Source organism: Cyclopterus lumpus, chromosome 23 (assembly GCF_009769545.1).
Source record: "Cyclopterus lumpus isolate fCycLum1 chromosome 23, fCycLum1.pri, whole genome shotgun sequence".
Taxonomy (NCBI): Eukaryota; Metazoa; Chordata; class Actinopteri; order Perciformes; family Cyclopteridae; genus Cyclopterus; species Cyclopterus lumpus.
In genome coordinates this window covers 1,805,001-1,822,500 of record NC_046988.1, presented here as the reverse complement: position 1 = coordinate 1,822,500, position 17,500 = coordinate 1,805,001, and the positions used below count along the sequence as shown (strand labels likewise).

Below are 17,500 nucleotides of genomic sequence, written 5' to 3'. Positions count from 1 at the left end.
TGTCCTCAATCTTTTCTTCACCTCTTCTTTTACTTTGTAGCGCATCTCCTTCAGTTTGTTTGTTTCACCTCTTTCTCTCCTTTTCTCTCCGCCTAGCTTCCTCCAAACTCATTCTCCCATCTCTATTACCTCTTTCTCTCTCTCTCTATTCTCCAAACCTCTCCCCAATTTCAGCCCTCGGTGGCGGCTCTCTGCTATTCTTTATTTTTAGCAGGAAGTCAGTCGGCTCCCGGGGGCCGCTGGCAGCCGCTCAAGGCTTTGTCAGGTACGGAGCGGCGAGGAGAAGAGAGGAAGGGAGGAGGCAGGAGAGGAAATTCATGCAGAGGAGGAAATAAAAAGGAAGTTGGAAAATGAGGGGATGGGAGGGAAGGAGGCAGAGGAAGAGGTTTACAAGGACTAGAGAGGAGGAGGAGGATGAGGATGAGGAGGAGGAAGACTTCTCCCCAGAGGAGGGCTGCCTTACTTGGGTAAACTCATGGCTCACAGTCCTGGAGACTGATGCCAAACTTCTGCCCTCTGTTGTCATGGTGATCCATGCAGGTCCAGCTGTCAGTCACTGTATTTCTGTGTTTCTATATGTTTCACTTTACTTATTTAGTAAGATTTTGAAAACATTGTATTTAAGTGGTAAACAGGTAATTGTTTCCGTCATTTAACAAGATCGTATCATCTTTGGACTTGTGAGGACTTGCTGCTTTTCTTTGTTTTATTCAGTTTTAAATCAAATATCTTCAAGCTAAATAAATATCGCTCTGCAAAACTGTGATGGACAATTGTATTTTGATTATGATCAGGGCCTTAATTATTAATGTTAGTAATTGATTGAGAGTAACCGTTATTTCAGTCGCATGTGACAAACCAGCTAAATAAATCTACAGGATCTGCACCCTTTTTTAGGTCACATGATATAATTCAGTTTTCAATTCAATTCAGTTCATTTTGTACAGCCCAATATCACAAATTACAAATTTGCCTCAGAGGGCTTATACAAATCAATTCCACTTTATTTGTATAATACTTGCGTGCAATGCAACACAGTCTTGTTATTCCAAATGTGCAATAAATCAGCTGCTCTTTGGAAGAGAAACCTGGGATGTCACCTGTATGAAAAGTATGACACCTGGGAACAAAATGTATAAAACCATAAGGAGTTCAATAAGATTTATGACTCAAGGTTTGTTTAGGATTATGAGAACTCTCCCTGCTCTGAAATAAAGTAGCATTTAAATGGCATTTAATGACCTATATCATGCTACGTGACACTACGTCTAGTGCATGTGTTTTAAATATTTGTATGTATTTTTCCAGGAATTCATTGATTTTATCAATTTGCGTACAGTGTCAAAATATCATATATCATAAGCATACACTTACAACCTAATGCTCTACAATAGGTGGAGCCTCATTCTGTAAACCGATTGACTTTTTGGTCGACTTAATTTTCTCTGTGTCTATACCGATATTATAATTAATATTATAATTATAATGATAGTTTGACAAGGAGAAGGTACATATAAACTAACAAAAGTTTATTTAAGTGGCCCTTTAAGTTGTGTAAACACATTGAACAGCCAGTCTGCTTTATTTTATTTTGTTTGAGGTCCATTGTCTTGTAATGCAGTGCAGATTTGTAACTGTATTAGCATGCAATCATAATCTAACAAACATGAATGCAGACTTCCAATGGCTGTGAGAAATTACATGAGTCAAGCAGGAATTCAAGAGTCTGCGAAGGGGATTTTTATAATTTACAAAGCTAATGGTTCCTGGAGCATCCTACAATTAAAAACTGTATTGCACAACAATGTTTATGTAAGTATACATTATTTGTAGATAATGTGCTAAAACTGGCCATCCAACTGCATGGTCCTTATTTTTGTAAGTTTATGTTTCTATTGGTCGTTGTGTTCTTCATAATCGTTTGTTCTGTCTTCATAAGCCCGTGTGAATATGGAGGTCAAGTCCCCTTTTGGTAATTTCTCAAAATTAAAAGGAAGTTTGCAGTAATATTATGAGAAAAAGCCTTAAATCAATGCTCTAGTCTACTTTATTGTATTTTCAAATGCACTAGAAACAGAGGTCCACACTTGTAGAATTATGGTCCACTGTTGGTAATATAGGAATGTGTGTGTGTGTGTTAAAGATGTAAATTACACAAGCACATTGTACAGCCTGAGGGGCTGTGATGGATAAAAAGGACGACTGTAAGCGGTGTTGAAAAGCCTCCGTTTGTGCAGATGCCAGAGGTGGGTTGTTGGGGATGGAGGCTGATCACCCAGGACAGGTGAGAGGAGAGAGATGGAGACAGAGCAAGGGGAGAGAAAGACAAGGGTTATTGAGAGCGAGGGGCGGACCTCGGGCTCGCGAGCAGCAGCACTTCAGTCCAATTGTCTCCAATAATGGCCTCTTTGATCATGACTGTGAGCACACACACACACACACACACACACAGTGTGTGTGGGCAGTGAATTAAACGAAACGGGCGAGTGTTAAGTTTAAGCCGAGGTGAGAAGGTGGGAGCCTCCCTGCTTCTCTCCCTTCCATCTGTACCTTGTTGCACAACTTACTCACCTCTCTTTTCTTCTCCATCTGACATATTACACACACACACACACACACACACACACACACTGAGCTGCCCGCTCGCCGTAGACTTGAGTGGCGTCTTTATTCATGCCCAGTGATGGACATGGCGGAGCGGAGCAGGAATACACTGCAGTGAGTGTTGTTTAAATATGGATCTCAGTTGACTCGAGGTCAAGAGACGAGCAGCTTTAATTCTTAAAGACTTTGTACTCTGCTTGAGCAGCATCACACACACACACAGCAAATACTGACTCACACGAGGAAAACACAGGTCGATGTACAACAAACTGTCTATTTACACTATTTATTTCTGTCTTTGAGGCTAATTTCCATCCACAAGATGTATGAAATATTAAGGGAATATTCCTCTCTCGTGAACTTGACTCCAGGTGTCACGGTTGTCATGCTTGGATTTACAATGTACAGCTACACTGGTGGCCAAAGTCTTGACACACAATGTGTCAAAATGTTTTTCAATGTTCATAGAAAACGTGTTCAGAGCGACACACACGTGTCGGTACTCAACAAAGGAAAAGTTTGAGAAGTTTCTATGGATGTTTTGATCATTTGGTTTATGAATCTCTGAGACAGATATACTTCACTGGAATCAATGCATATGTGGGCTGATAAGTCACAACTAATGGCTAACACCAAAATATGCTTGAGATCATTTAGATACAGTGTTGAAACTGCCCCCGAGATCATAACTGTTGAGATATTAAAACTGCATTGTTGGCCACAACAAACTAAAACTAATCTTGAACATTTGTCAAACATGTTTAAAAAGTAACTCACCCAGCACACACTGAGCAACATCAGCAATTACTTCAGTTCTGGCCAACTTATGAACGTAAAGTCAAACATTCGGGCGACTATGGGTCAGTGGTTAGCATGCCCGTCTTTCAATCAAGAGGTTGGCAGTTCAATCCCCGCCCTAGTCGATGTGTCCTTGAGCAAGACACTTAACCCTGCATTGCTCCCCGTAGCTGTGTCCACGGTGTATAATGTAAAGTGTCGTATCTTGAAAAGCACTATATGGATTATTATTATTAAACATTCACTCTAATTCTTGGAGCCCATGAGCAGCTCTGTGCGTCACTCTGTGTATCAGCTGGTCGCTCCATGTGTCTGCTGCTAGTGTTTAGTTTTCTTCTGCTTGCTGCTGCTCAAGAAGGTTTTATGGAGTTTTTCATTCGGTTGATAATGGTAGTTTATTTGAGTGTTTTTAACTCAAATTCATGTTAATTTAGTAAATGATGGTACATTTAGGGCGGGCTTGCCGTGATTGACAGGTCCTCTGCCACAACCAGAGACGTATACGATGTCTCTTGTCTGTAATCCAAGATGGCGACGCTGAAATCTCCAAACTCGAGGTTTCAATATAGCCGTCACAAACCAATGGGTGACATCACAATGACTACGTCCACTTCTTACATACATCTATGGTTGGAACCAAAGTAATCATTTCAGTTTTGGTATTGATATTAAGTGTCAGTGCCCCCCCCCCAGTAAAACCACCACAGGCCTCTCTCTCTCTCTCTCTCTCTCTCTCTCTCTCTCTCTGGGCTGCAGCCTTTAGCATCTCTGCTACAACTCTTTATTTAGCGCCTGCTCTACTCTTTTCCCCTCAACTGCTGAATAATAGATAAGTGACGACCATGATGCGATTGCCGTGTAGGCACTTTGAATGCGAGTGTGTGTTTTTTCTTCTTCTCCCGGGAGAGGGAGAGTGTTTCTCCCCCGCTCCGCAACTACCTCTGCAGCCATGTGTGTGTGTGTGTGTGTGTGTGTGTGTGATTATTGGCCCTCCGTCTTCATCCTCTCTCTGATGTTACCCTCCCCCCACCTCCCTTTCGGACATCATCTTCACCTCAACTTCCCTCGCTCTCCTCCCAGCGTGCTCCCTTTAGCTTGGTAACAGCGAGGGCATTAAACTTTCATCACTGCTGTCTTTTTCTAGCACGCTCTCCTTCTCTCCTCCCTCGCTCCCTCTCTTCCTTCCCTGTTTCCCTCATTTCTTCTCTCGCAACTTTCCTCCTTCCCTTGATTCTCCTTCTTCCCCCAAGCCCTTATTTTCCTTCATTCTTCCCCCTCTCCTGTGTTTACCCAGCAGTGCGAGCTGCTGGAGGAGAGCATAACGAGGAGGTTTGACACTCCTTTATGGGTTTTAACATTGAGCAAACTCGACAGCATTTCAAGTGACTGTAAATTTAAGCAAACTGCTTCCCATCTGTCCCTCACTGCTTTTGTGTCTTCTTTTTGCACACATGAAAGACTGCGATCCTTGTGCGTGTGTGTGTGTGTGCGTGTGTGTGTGCACGAAAAGCGACGGATGTGAAAACGGTCTCAGAAACATCCCCACTTTTTCTTTCAAAAAACTTATTTCCTTTCATTTCCTCTAAGTTCAGAAAAGCCTCTGTGGATATCACTTGTGAAATGATGGAAGTCTTTCTCTTAAATTTCTCTCTGTCTCAGATTAGTTTTCTGGGTCAGCGTCGGTGCATGCTGTACGCAAACTGTTGCTGAATTTGCATTAGCCATTTCAAGCAGAAGCTGATAGCAAACAAACGGAGGCCAAGCTGTTGAACACGGAGCGGAGGGAAGTGGTGTGTACTGATCATCAAACACAACAAGGAGCAATAGCAGTTGTGATTAGTCACAGGTGTCACACGGTTATGGCAGTGCAAACAGCCAGGGCTCGTTTCAGTTGGATTTGATTGAGTTGTGAACACTTGACCGCCGCCTCCCACATTTAGTCAAAGTAACATTGTCATCATGTACAGAGGAAAAAGTCTTCTGAGGACCCTCTGAGAGCTCCTGCTCTCCACGAGGCTGCTTCCCCGGGAGGAGAGCGGGTTGCTCTGGAGACGGACCTACAGTTAGCGGTTAGCTGCAGCAACTCGCATGAACTGGGGCTGAACTGGGTCTCACCTGTGTACGGCAGCAACAGAAGGCTACGGTGAGGCCCCCCCCTGGGGACCAGGCACCTGAGCCGGGTTTTGCTCTGGCTGAATGCTAGTTGCTACAGCTAACCGCTAACTGAAGGTTCGTTTCCCGGAGCAACCGTCCGCCCTGTTTTTCAAAACTGTACCTTCAACGTGATCGACACGCCCTGTGGGCAGCTCTACCTCCTCGTCCTCTCTTGTTGTACTGAAGACAGACTGGACAACACAGCGCCTCCCGAGGTGCAAGTGGTATTACAGCACAGGAGGCATGTCCGCTTCAGATGTGGGCGACATGGTGGCAGCTCTGTGACCTCATTCGGTGGATAATGTAATACATCTTACACAAATATATCAGAGGCATTTGAGTGTCTACACCCTTCATGGGACAGCAAGAAATAAAACTGAGTCAGTAGAGATCCAGTTTCATAACAGACACGGGACAGATGGCGAGTGGCCAGCCATCGAAATCATCAGCATTCATCAGGGGCCCACGTCGCTCATTCCCGAAAAAATTGCAGCTTAATCTTCAAACCGCCTTATCCTGGAGGCGACGCCGTCACGCTGAACGTGGAAGTGGAGCAGACATGATGAAAGAGACAGAGATGGAGTGTAGAGAGAGAGAGAGAGAGAGAGAGAGAGAGAGAGGAGGGAGACCACCTACGAGGCCGCTTGATGATCCGTCTTTGTCACTTCTTCTCGGTCTGTGTGTGTATGTGTGTGTGTGTTGTGTGTTTGTGTGCGGCGCATTATGTTTGGGCGAGGACATTGTGAAGCGTTAGGAGGTGCTGCTGTACTCTGATAAAATGTGTGTTTTGGATGCGAGGCTCAGGAGGTGGTGTTTGTGTACACCGTCTCATAATTGCTGGCTGTCTTTGTTTTGTGTCTGCTTGTGTGATTGTGTGTGTGTGTGTGTGTGTGTGTGTGTGTGTGTGTGTGTGTGTGTGTGTGTGTGTGTGTGTGTGTGTGTGTGTGTGTGTGTGGGCGGTGAGTTAAACGAAACGGGTGAGTATTAAGTTTAAGCCGAGGTGACAAGGCGGAAGCCTTGCTGCTTCTCTCCCTTCCGTCCTCCATCTGTACCTTGTTGCATGTCTATCCCTTACTCACCTCTCTCTTTTCCTCTCCATCTGAAATATTACACACACACACACACACACATTGCTGTGGGAGGAATTAGAACTGATCCGAGCTGAGTCTTTAGCTTGTCTGTCTTTGAACATCAGAGCTGTTGCTTTTGAAGCCCCCCCCCCCCCCCCCCCCCCCCTTTGAATTATTGCATTTGTGTTCATGCACGCACAGATGAAGGCCGGCTAAAGCGGCACTGTTTGGCTGTAATCCCACTGTGTTCTATACATAAAGAAGATGTACAGAAGCCTTTGGGTGTATGCGCACAAAAGCGCGCAGGAATATGTGATCTCAATAAATTAAACCCGGACACAAAGTTGTGGTATTAAAGAGTTCTTGCCATCCTACAAGGCCACAAACCGATCAGACCGGTTGTAAACAAGTAAGCAGTTTATTCAGATTATCGACTCCTCTGGTTGTATAGAAGTCTATGCTTCATGTGTTAAAGCTGCATTCTCTCTCCTGACCACCAGGGGGTGACTCCTCTGGTTGTATAGAAGTCTATGCTTCATGTGTTAAAGCTGCATTCTCTCTACTGACCACCAGGGGGCGACTCCTCTGGTTGTATAGAAGTCTATGCTTCATGTGTTAAAGCTGCATTCTCTCTCCTGACCACCAGGGGGCGACTCCTCTGGTTGTATAGAAGTCTATGCTTCATGTGTTAAAGCTGCATTCTCTCTACTGACCAGCAGGGGACGACTCCTCTGGTTGTATAGAAGTCTATGCTTCATGTGTTAAAGCTGCATTCTCTCTCCTGACCACCAGGGGGCGACTCCTCTGGTTGTATAGAAGTCTATGCTTCATGTGTTAAAGCTGCATTCTCTCTACTGACCAGCAGGGGACGACTCCTCTGGTTGTATAGAAGTCTATGCTTCATGTGTTAAAGCTGCATTCTCTCTCCTGACCACCAGGGGGCGACTCCTCTGGTTGTATAGAAGTCTATGCTTCATGTGTTAAAGCTGCATTCTCTCTACTGACCAGCAGGGGACGACTCCTCTGGTTGTATAGAAGTCTATGCTTCATGTGTTAAAGCTGCATTCTCTCTCCTGACCACCAGGGGGCGACTCCTCTGGTTGTATAGAAGTCTATGCTTCATGTGTTAAAGCTGCATTCTCTCTACTGACCACCAGGGGGCGACTCCTCTGGTTGTATAGAAGTCTATATAAATGACTCTACTTCTCTTGATTTATTCCCTCAGTAAACATTGTAAACATTAGTTTTTGGTCTCAATCTCTAGTTTCAAGTCTTCTTCAATACAGCGTGATGTTCATTTAGTAAATGATGTTCCATTTAGTGGACCATAAAGGAATTATGCTTAAGGGCGGGGCTACCTTTTGATTGACAGGTTGCTACTAGAACCGTATACGGCATCTTTACCACAGCGTCACTCCTCAGGAGTCCAGCTATGGCCACTTTCATTCACTTGCCAACGGAAACAAGATGGCTTCAAGGCTTCAAAACATCCACAAACCAATAGGTGATGTGACGATGACGACATCCACTTCTTATTGACATGTGTAGTATAAAGAGCAACAATGTCCCCTTAGGGAGGTCAGGGTGGATGTTCAGGTCCAATAAACACAGGACTTTCACCCAGGACACTCTTGTTTGTGTCTGCGAGCCTTTCACAATGTGCAGTTTTCTGAGGCATTATAATGGTGGTAATAACAACTGATGAAGATCCTTTATTGGGCTGATGACATTCAAAATGAGTGTCTTAAATGCTGGTAAGTCAAAGTTGACTGTTGGATTATTTTTACCTTGGGGTGAAATGTGACACTATGTATGTGTAGTGTATGTCTTATTCAGGGTTCGGCTATACTTGGCTCCACCCTTTCAAGAGATCAAGAGGGGAGAAGGTTTTGGTACACATGCATTCACTCATACTGACACACACACACTGGTATTCATCTCATCATTTTGGGTTGGCAGGATATATTTGGCCCCCGGTTTTCCGCAACTGCCCACACACACTCATTGACTTTCCACAAACGCACACACACACACACACACACGCACACACACACACACACACACACACACACACACACACACACACACACACACACACTTTGGTGTTATGTTGCAGGACGTTTTGGCTACTAGTCTTTGGTATCTATGCAGACACACACACTTAGGAATTAACTTTGTCTTGGCAGGCAGGACATCTCTGGCTTGTTTCCCCCTGCATGTACACAAACACACATACAAGAGCACAGGCAGACGCACATGAACACACAATGGGCAGTAATCCCCCTATACATGCCGGAGCTTCGGGCAGAGCAGGGATTTTCCTCTTCAAAGTGCAGACCACCCCATCGCAGCCTCGGAACAATGTGGCCGAACTCCGGAAGATTTCCTGTGGCGGGGGTGGAACTCCACACGCACACACACACACACACACACACACACACACACACACACACACATACACAATTACGACTCAAAATACACAAACAATATGCTTCTGCATAGACCCTCGGGGTCACGTACCTGCGGGCGTGGGAGGACGGAGGTGTTTTCTGTCGACACGCAGCCAGACAGCAGATCTGGGACGCACAACTGGAGACACACACACACTCGACCAGAGAGCAAAGATGCTGATGAGGAGGGATTGAAACTGAACCCGAGAGGAATGAGAGGATGGAGGGGCAGAAGGAGAGACTGAAGTCCAGCTGCTTCCGCTCCTGAACACAGCCTCACTTCCAGTCTGCGCTATAGTCCTATGTTTTCAACCCCCCCTCGCGCTCACTTTGTGTGTGTTCTTTTTTCCCCTTCCTCTTTTGTTATCTTCTTGATGCGGCGGAACACAAGGTGGCCATCCTCCCCGCGCCGCCGCCGATTCCCTCGCAGACAAATTAAAACTGTTTGTTGCTTAAAAAGCAGCCTTTTGAATTCAAAGACAAAAGACGGCGGGGCGACAAAGAGTGGCCCACGTGTTGTGGGGGAATGTCGGGGCCCAAATGTTTAGATGCCCCCCCCCCCAACACACACACACACACACACACCGCTCACTTCCGCCCACATCCTCTTCCCTTCGTCTTTTGTAACACATTCTTATTTGATGCAGAAATTGTCTTTCTGGGATTGATTTTTCCTTTGTCGACACGCACAATTAGAGACTGTATTGATGAATTTCTTTCTTTCTTTTTTGTATTGTTATTATTCTCATATTGACTGCAGTTGAATTCCTACAATAAACCAACACACACACACACACTGGCTGCTGTTAGTCAGAATCACAGCTCTGGTTGGTCTTCACACTTTGTCATTTTGCAGTTTCTTGTTTTTTTTTAATGGGGTAAACTTTAAAAATTCCTTCATGAAATTGAAATTTAATTTGTGTGTTTGCGTGTAGGAGCATGGTTGGGGTATTTGTGTCCGGCTGCTGGAGTTTTATATTTCTCCCCGTGATTTATTTCACACAGAAAGCGTATATTCGTAGAAAGATGTTGTGAGCGCCATGGCGTTGCCTCGCTGTCCGTCTGCCTCAGACACGTCCGTTCCCCTTCCTTCCTCTCTGATGTTTTTTAGGCATTTAGCTGATGATCTCATCCAAAGCAGCTTTCGTTCTTTTCTCAGCTTGTCTGTCTTTGAGCGTCACCGTGGCGGCTTTCGAAGGTTGCCGGTTGAATCTTTTCTTTTCATTCATGTGCAGATGGAAGTAGACGAGGTTGTACTGTCGGATTTAAATGCGCCACCCCCTGAGATGAGATCCCTGACCCCACACGGAGTAGAAAACAAATGTTTTTTTAAGGTTTAAGACAGAGGACTAAAGGCTTCTTCTTGACCTCATCTCATTTATTTTTCATATTCAGTCTCAGGTCTGTCCGGTTTTCACTTCACACTCAAGCTGCTCCGCTCTTCAAAGACGGAAACAACAAGCTAAATGAGTCTCGAGGTAGATGCTGTGCTCCTCTCCTGGAAAGCTTTGTTTTTTCCTCCAAGAAACTATCACAGTCGTCATTAAGGTTGTAGAGAAAATACGTGCCGTCGGAAATGTGTAGCATTTTTTATTTTTTTAGGCGGTTTGAGATGCAATTAAACAAGAGTTATGCACGCTGTAGGCAAAGACCCTGGAAACCAACAGCCTGACTCCTGTGTGATGAATGCATGTTAATATTTTAACGACTCATTCTCACTCCCCACTAGATACTGCAGCTTGGTCAAGAGCGATGGGACTATAGAGGATTGTATCACAGATTGTGGCAAAACACACTCACAATAAGTTGTTTCCTATTATCGAGATAATCGTGAATATCATCAATGGATGATGGGTGACTTGAAAGCTGTCTAGCTCCCGATCACGGTAGAGAAGGGAAAAATAGAGCCTGATTCAAATATACATTCAATATATCAATAACCATATAGCAAAGGAAAGACTCACACAATGTTGCTATTTAAAAAATATAAATATATTTTTCCTTTAGGTATGCAGGAGGACTTCATGATTTTATGACACGAACATTGTGTGAAAGTCCTGTTTTTTAAATTCAATAATCTATTAAAATAGATTAAGACTTGTTGATGCAAAGAGTGTATGAAACATGTCTTGAGATAGAGTCTGTTGTGATTTGGTGCTATAGAAATATAATTAACTTGAATTATTTATATAGTTAATAGTTTTCCACAGCTTTGTTCTTCCAGTAAAGACTGCTTGTTTCCTGTTTTGATTCTTGTTAGATTTACGACAGCAGACATCCGACATACAAGGCACAAAGACATATTGTTGTTAGCCACAAATGATAATTTGCCGTTGTTTAAAGTTTACCTAAATTAATATTTGTACATTTTGATATTGTGTTGAATTTTCCCAAATCACCAGCTTTCTAAAATAATGAAGAATATTATGTTGCCTAAATCCTCTCCTCACCTCATGAATCCCCGACATCCTCAGTTGAACAGATCATGCGAATCTACCCCTGTAGTATAACGGTCTAAGTCAAGAGTGTAACAAGAGTGTCAAGAGAGTGTAACAAGAGTGTCAAGAGTGTCAAGAGAGTGTAACAAGAGTGTCAAGAGAGTGTAACAAGAGTGTCAAGAGAGTGTAACAAGAGTGTCAAGAGTGTCAAGAGAGTGTAACAAGAGTGTCAAGAGAGTGTAACAAAAGTGTCAAGAGTGTAACAAGAGTGTAACAAGAGTGTAACGAGAGTGTCAAGAGTGTGTAACAAGAGTGTAACGAGAGTGTAACAAGAGTGTAACAAGAGTGTCAAGAGAGTGTAACAAGAGTGTCAAGAGTGTAACAAGAGTGTCAAGAGAGTGTAACAAGAGTGTAACGAGAGTGTCAAGAGAGTGTAACAAGAGTGTCAAGAGAGTGTAACAAGAGTGCCAAGAGAGTGTACCAAGAGTGTAACGAGAGTGTCAAGAGAGTGTACCAAGAGTGTCAAGAGAGTGTAACAAGAGTGTCAAGAGTGTCAAGAGAGTGTAACAAGAGTGTCAAGAGAGTGTAACAAGAGTGTCAAGAGTGTCAAGAGAGTGTAACAAGAGTGTCAAGAGAGTGTAACAAAAGTGTCAAGAGTGTAACAAGAGTGTAACGAGAGTGTCAAGAGTGTGTAACAAGAGTGTAACGAGAGTGTAACAAGAGTGTCAAGAGTGTCAAGAGAGTGTAACAAGAGTGTCAAGAGAGTGTAACAAGAGTGTCAAGAGTGTCAAGAGAGTGTAACAAGAGTGTCAAGAGAGTGTAACAAAAGTGTCAAGAGTGTAACAAGAGTGTAACGAGAGTGTAACAAGAGTGTAACAAGAGTGTAACGAGAGTGTCAAGAGTGTGTAACAAGAGTGTAACGAGAGTGTAACAAGAGTGTCAAGAGAGTGTAACAAGAGTGTCAAGAGAGTGTAACAAGAGTGTAACGAGAGTGTCAAGAGAGTGTACCAAGAGTGTCAAGAGAGTGTACCAAGAGTGTCAAGAGAGTGTACCAAGAGTGTCAAGAGAGTGTACCAAGAGTGTCAAGAGAGTGTACCAAGAGTGTAAGGAGAACATGACTGCAGTCTGAGTTTGTCCCTAAAACACGAGGCAGGCAGGGCCGGTCCAGCGATCAAATCTTCCTGAGCACTTTTTCAAAAGTGTAATGTTTGCGTGACTATTTCTTTAATTCCTTTCCTATATTCCTCAATGTGTATAAAGAAAATAGAGGGAGGTAAAAGTATTGAACTTCAGGACCCACAGAACCATTCAGCAAACGTGTTGGGGTTTATGCAAGTCAAGTCAAGTCAAGTCATTTTTCATAATACATGCGCTCAGTTGTCCTGCGAGCTCCAATAGGGATTCGATCCATTTCTTATTTGAGTGAAGAAGTCCTCCGACCGTGGTTTATCCGCCGACAATTGAGCGAAACGTTACTTCAGAATGTGTTCAAAGACTGATGAAAAGCGGTGGAAAACATGGTTTGATTGTGCGGTGGCGCGTGTCCGAGGTGCAGCCCCTCATTTAGAGACTCTTTTGGTGTCTGCTTGACGACTAAACACGAGCCCTCCTGCCAAACAAATGGGAGCTGTGTTGGGGGGGCGAGGGGGGCGGCCCCAGCCCAAACTGCAAGAGACGGGCACTCTTTGACAGCTGCTTTTATCTTGTTATTATTCCTCCTTCGCACTCAAGGGTTTTTGGGCTTCCTAAACTATTTCTGTTGCTCTCTCCTTCCTCTATCCCCCCCACCCCCCTCCCTCTCTCTGTCTCTCTGTCACCGGGCTGTGATTGGCTGTTATGACAGAGCCGTCGCTGGGCTGTCAGCCTCTTCTAAAGCTCAGTTTAATTACTCCTTTTCACCAGCGTGACACGCTCATGCACAGATGCATGCAAAAGAAGGGAAAGCCACTCACAGACACATAAAGCGATGTGCTTCACAGGCAAGAAGTGTGCTAGAACTCTCCGTCAGCCTCTCCACCTGACGAAGCAGAGCTCCAGATGTGTGTCAGTGTTGGCCCTCTGTTTCCTCAGCCCGGCTTTGAAAATATCATGTAGATGTGTGAAGGGCCGGCCGCCGCTGGGTTTGATGGGCACGAATCGATCGCGCGCCCCGCTGTGCCAGGCTTTGAATGGCCAATTAAAGCCATTGAGACAGGGGAGGAGGATGTGGGGGAGGGATGGGGGAGGGGGATATAAAGGAGTTGGTGTTTGATTATAGGAGGACGATGAAAACGAAAGGGAGGAAAGATGCGGCGTAAATGTTTCCTATTCTGCGTCGTGAACTTCACAATGATCACTCTTTGTGCTTTCCCCTCGTCCTCAGTCCTCCAGATAAAGACTCCCTGACGGATGCACTCAGCTATGCTTCCATAAACAGAAGACAGCAGTGCACTGGGTTGAGCCCTTGACTGATGGAGGGAAGCTAAGACAGATGTACAGATTTGCTAGAAATCGAGGGGAAGACAATGAGAAAGCCAAGTCGCATGCGAAAGCCAAGCCGCCTGGGATGGGTTTCATATCGTCCTCAGTTTTCCATATTCTTCTTGTAGCTCTCCACTTCGTCTGCCAACCCTCTTCCCTTCGTTTCCTTTCTCTCTCTCTCCCCAGCCCCCCCCCCCCCCCCCCCCCCCCGCCAAACCCCATACATCTCCTGTCATTCGGAATCCCCCTTACATGTCCCGATGCCTCCTTCCATTTTCTATTTTCACCTCTAACTCTGGCAAGCTCCCTGAAAAGTAAATGCTTTAAAGCTGCATTCTCTCTCCTGAGCACCAGGGGGCGACTCCTCTGGTTGTATAGAAGTCTATGCTTCATGTGTTAAAGCTGCATTCTCTCTCCTGAGCACCAGGGGGCGACTCCTCTGGTTGTATAGAAGTCTATGCTTCATGTGTTAAAGCTGCATTCTCTCTCCTGACCACCAGGGGGCGACTCCTCTGGTTGTATAGAAGTCTATGCTTCATGTGTTAAAGCTGCATTCTCTCTCCTGACCACCAGGGGGCGACTCCTCTGGTTGTAAAGAAGTCTATGCTTCATGTGTTAAAGCTGCATTCTCTCTCCTGACCACCAGGGGGCGACTCCTCTGGTTGTATAGAAGTCTATGCTTCATGTGTTAAAGCTGCATTCTCTCTCCTGAGCACCAGGGGGCGACTCCTCTGGTTGTATAGAAGTCTATGCTTCATGTGTTAAAGCTGCATTCTCTCCCCTGACCACCAGGGGGCGACTCCTCTTGTTGTATAGAAGTCTGTGCTTCATGTGTTAAAGCTGCATTCTCTCTCCTGACCACCAGGGGGCGACTCCTCTTGTTGTATAGAAGTCTATGCTTCATGTGTTAAAGCTGCATTCTCTCTCCTGACCACCAGGGGACGACTCCTCTGGTTGTATAGAAGTCTATATAAATGACTCTACTTGACTCTCTTGGTGTATTCCCTCAGTAAACATTGTAAACATGAGTTTATGGTCTCAATCTCTAGTTTCAAGTCTTTTCAGCATGATGTTCATTTAGTAAATTATGGTAATTTAGAGTCAAACAGACCATAAAGCAGAGGATGCTTTTTGGCGGGGCTACAAGGTGATTGACAGGCCGTGTTTCCATCTCTGAACGTTGACTCCTTCACAGTGTGATTACAGTTCATGAAAGTCAGTTGTAACATTTTTGGTCGTCTACAAATGTTGTGTTCAACTTACGGTTGTACAGAGCTCCAAGATGACAATGGCCAAAAAAACAAGATGGCGACGGGCAAAATGCCAGACTTCAGGCTTCAAAACCGTAGTTTGCAAATCAGTGGGTGATGTCACCATGACTACATCATATTCTTTTATACAGTCCAAGAGCTTTTTCTCTCTAACTTTAGCTTCCACCCCCTTCTTCCTAATTATCACCTCTCCTCTTCTTCCCCTCTTGTCTTTTCCTCGATACCCCTTCTCCCACCCTCTAATGTTCTCGCTTTGTTACCAGAATGTGATGTCCTTTATAACATTGTGCCTCCTCTTCCCATTCTCCTCGTCACTCTCCAATGAATCCCATCTTCCCTTTTCTCCATTTCTTTTTCCACTCACTTACCCATTGGTTCTACTTCCTTTTCCTTTATTCACCTCTCTTCTTCCCCATCTCCTCCCCCCGCCAGGTACCCTACCCTACGACATCAAGATCGTTATCGCCGGCAACCACGAGTTGACCTTTGACCAGGAGTTTATGGCTGACCTGATCAAGCAGGACTTCTACTACTTCCCCTCTGCCTCCAAGTTGAAGCCGGAGAATTACGAGAACGTCCAGTCGCTGCTCACCAACTGCATCTACCTGCAGGACTCCGATGTCACCGTGCGGGGATTCAAGATCTACGGCTCCCCCTGGTGAGTAGCCAGCGAACTCCTCAGACCTTCATTTCTCTGAGATCGTGTCTCCTCTCGGGGGAAAAGTCAATGAAACGTTTTGGTGGCCTTTGTTGACGAATCCGAAAAATCTGGAGAGATTCTGCTTAAATACGAGTATGCTCGAGTGTGCCGTACAGACAGATCATCTTTGAACCTAGGCAATAAGATAATGGCATATCCTAATCATCCCATGCGTAGAAAACTATAACCACATGTGTACTTTCCATCACTCACTGCTGTATTGAGCTTGGTGCTTTTTAGGGCAACCCTTTCCCCTAAAAATTACGTTCCCATATGAAACCGTATTCTCAATTACATTTTGGGTTACACGGTTTCATTTTCAATCTAATTATTATTTCAGATTTACGTTCATATTTTGCATATAGGTAAATTCACTTGTTTTTAAGATGGCATATAGCATGTGTGAGGCACAGGAGAAACACTGTATACATTAGAGAGTGGTGGGGTTGGGGGGGCCCAGCAGCCCTCTCTTGGCCCTGGGCCCCTTAGCAGGTCCATCCGGCCATGACTTGGTATCGTGACATCGTTCTCCTACCGCCCTCAATTCAACTTCATCTGTGCATCTTTCCATCTTGAAACTGAATCATTTATTGACTTCTGTATTTAGCTTCGACTTGCTTTCTTTTATTCTACTGCAACTCCATGTTGACAGGTGTGTGTGTGTGTGTGTGTGTGTGTGTGTACGAGTATGAGTGTGTGTGTGGTTAGGTGGTGGTCCATGATCCTCTGTGTGTGTGTGTGTGTGTGTGTGAGTGTGTGTGAGTGTGTGTGTGTGTATTATGGTGACAGGCTCCCGATGGCAATGTTTGAGTGTGTGTGTGTTTGTGTGTGTGTGTGTGTGTGTGTTTTGTGTGTGTGTGTGTGTGTTTTTTGTGTGTGTGTGTGTGCCCCCAGGTCTGGGTAATTGGTTTGCTGTGATAGCAGGGTCCCCTGAGTTTATTGCTCAAGCCACTGCAGAGAGTTGCCTCGGGTGGGCCGAGAGGAAGATAGAAGTGCACAAGAAGAAGGGAGGGAGGGAGGGAGGGAGCGGACAAAGGAGAGATGTAGGAAAGAAGGAAGAGGCAGTGATGGATGGAGAGAAAGAGACAAAAGACAGACAGACAGAGGGAGGAAGGCATGGAGGGAGATTAAGGGAGAGATGATTTTATTCAGATTCACCGGCTGGCCCTGGCTGGTGTAATAGGGACATGAGGTGAGTGTGTGTGTGTGTGTGTGTGTGTGTGTGTGTGTGTGTGTGTGTGTGTGTGTGTGTATGTGTGTGAGTGTGTGTCTGTGTGTGTTTCTGTAAGAATGTGTCAGTGTGTGCTGTGGGTTTGTGAGTGTGTGTACCAGTGTGTGCTCTCACTTGCCTTGGACTGCATGCCGGTCTGTGTGTCTGTCTGTCTGTCTGTCTGTCTGTGTGTGTGTGTGTGTGTGTGTGTGTGTGTGTGTGTGTGTGTGTGTGTGTGTGTGTGTGTGTGTGTGTGTGTGTGTGTGAGCCGCAGGGTGTATTCCCGCAGCACAGAGGGGCTCCAGCTGGAGGATCCGTGTGTCTCCCCCCTCTGCACTGTCTGGC

General features: G+C 45.1%; 1 protein-coding gene across 1 annotated transcript in view; it reads left to right on the top strand.

Annotated features, from left to right (window-relative positions):
- mpped1 (metallophosphoesterase domain containing 1) overlaps window positions 1-17,500 on the top strand; it is a 62,541-nt gene that overhangs the window by 5,445 nt on the left and 39,596 nt on the right. The window contains exon 3 of the mRNA XM_034526510.1: window positions 15,678-15,903. Coding sequence (XP_034382401.1) covers window positions 15,678-15,903 — 226 coding nt within the window. The remainder of the gene's footprint in view (window positions 1-15,677; window positions 15,904-17,500) is intronic.